Here is an 899-nt window from a genome sequence, read left to right on the forward strand (position 1 = left end):
CCGTGGGGACCCGACGCGGCTAGACCCGCACGACCTCAAGCCGTCGGCGAAGATCATGCCCAACTTTTCAGACCAAGCTTGTCGGGCGCTGACGGCGTCGAAGTTACCAAGGCGCGCACACCAGGCGAGCTGCTCATCGCGGGGCCGGGCGTCATGCGCGGCTACTGGCGGAACCCGAAAGCGACGGCGGAAACGTTCGCCGTTGATGCCGACGGCACGCGCTGGCTTCGGACGGGCGATGTGGCCTACGTCGACTCGTACGGGCCCGGCGGCCTCTTCTTCATCGTCGACCGCATCAAGGAGCTCATCAAGGTCAAGGGCAACCAGGTGGCGCCTGCCGAGCTCGAGGCGCTGCTGCTTGAGAGGACAGACGTGGCCGATGTGGCCGTCGTAGGTGTGACCATCGAGGGCGAGGAGATGCCCCGTGCCTACATAGTCAGAACGCCAGGGTCCGAGACGTCGGGCGAGGAGATTGCGACGTGGCTTGAGAAGAAGGTCTCCAGGCACAAGAGACTTCGAGGCGGTGTTGCCTTTACGGACGTCATTCCCAAGAACCCGGTACGTCCGCTGATCCTTTTGCTGACCGTCCTCTCTGCCATGGCATGATGATGTTCGTTTTTACTGACGTGATCTCGAATGCCTAGTCCGGCAAGATCCTGCGGAAGATCCTTCGCGAGAAGGCCAAGCAGGAAGTGGGTGACCGCGACCCAGCGACCTCGAAGCTTTCATAGGAGGCATGTTTCCAGGAGCTCCGAGTTTGAGAATGCCGCATGATTGCTGAAAGGAAGCCAGACGCTGGTTGGAGGCTAGCATAGAATTGTGAAGGATAACGAAGGACAGGTACATGGGGAAAGGCTGACGAGGAGACGGCGAGGCTGCAGGGAGAGAGGCGGCCGTGG

At 61.2% G+C, this 899-nt stretch overlaps 1 protein-coding gene across 1 annotated transcript; it reads left to right on the forward strand.

The window, feature by feature from the left end:
* Window positions 1-153: 153 nt before the first annotated feature.
* On the forward strand, window positions 154-731 carry VDBG_00368 (4-coumarate-CoA ligase; the record flags this gene model as incomplete). The annotated part of the gene is made up of 2 exons (XM_003008641.1): window positions 154-558; window positions 645-731. 2 exons carry the CDS (start codon window positions 154-156, stop codon window positions 729-731), a joined length of 492 nt encoding a protein of 163 aa, XP_003008687.1.
* Between the last annotated feature and the right edge of the window lie 168 nt (window positions 732-899).

The sequence above is a fragment of the Verticillium alfalfae genome, genomic scaffold, assembly GCF_000150825.1.
Source record: "Verticillium alfalfae VaMs.102 supercont1.1 genomic scaffold, whole genome shotgun sequence".
Taxonomy (NCBI): Eukaryota; Fungi; Ascomycota; class Sordariomycetes; order Glomerellales; family Plectosphaerellaceae; genus Verticillium; species Verticillium alfalfae.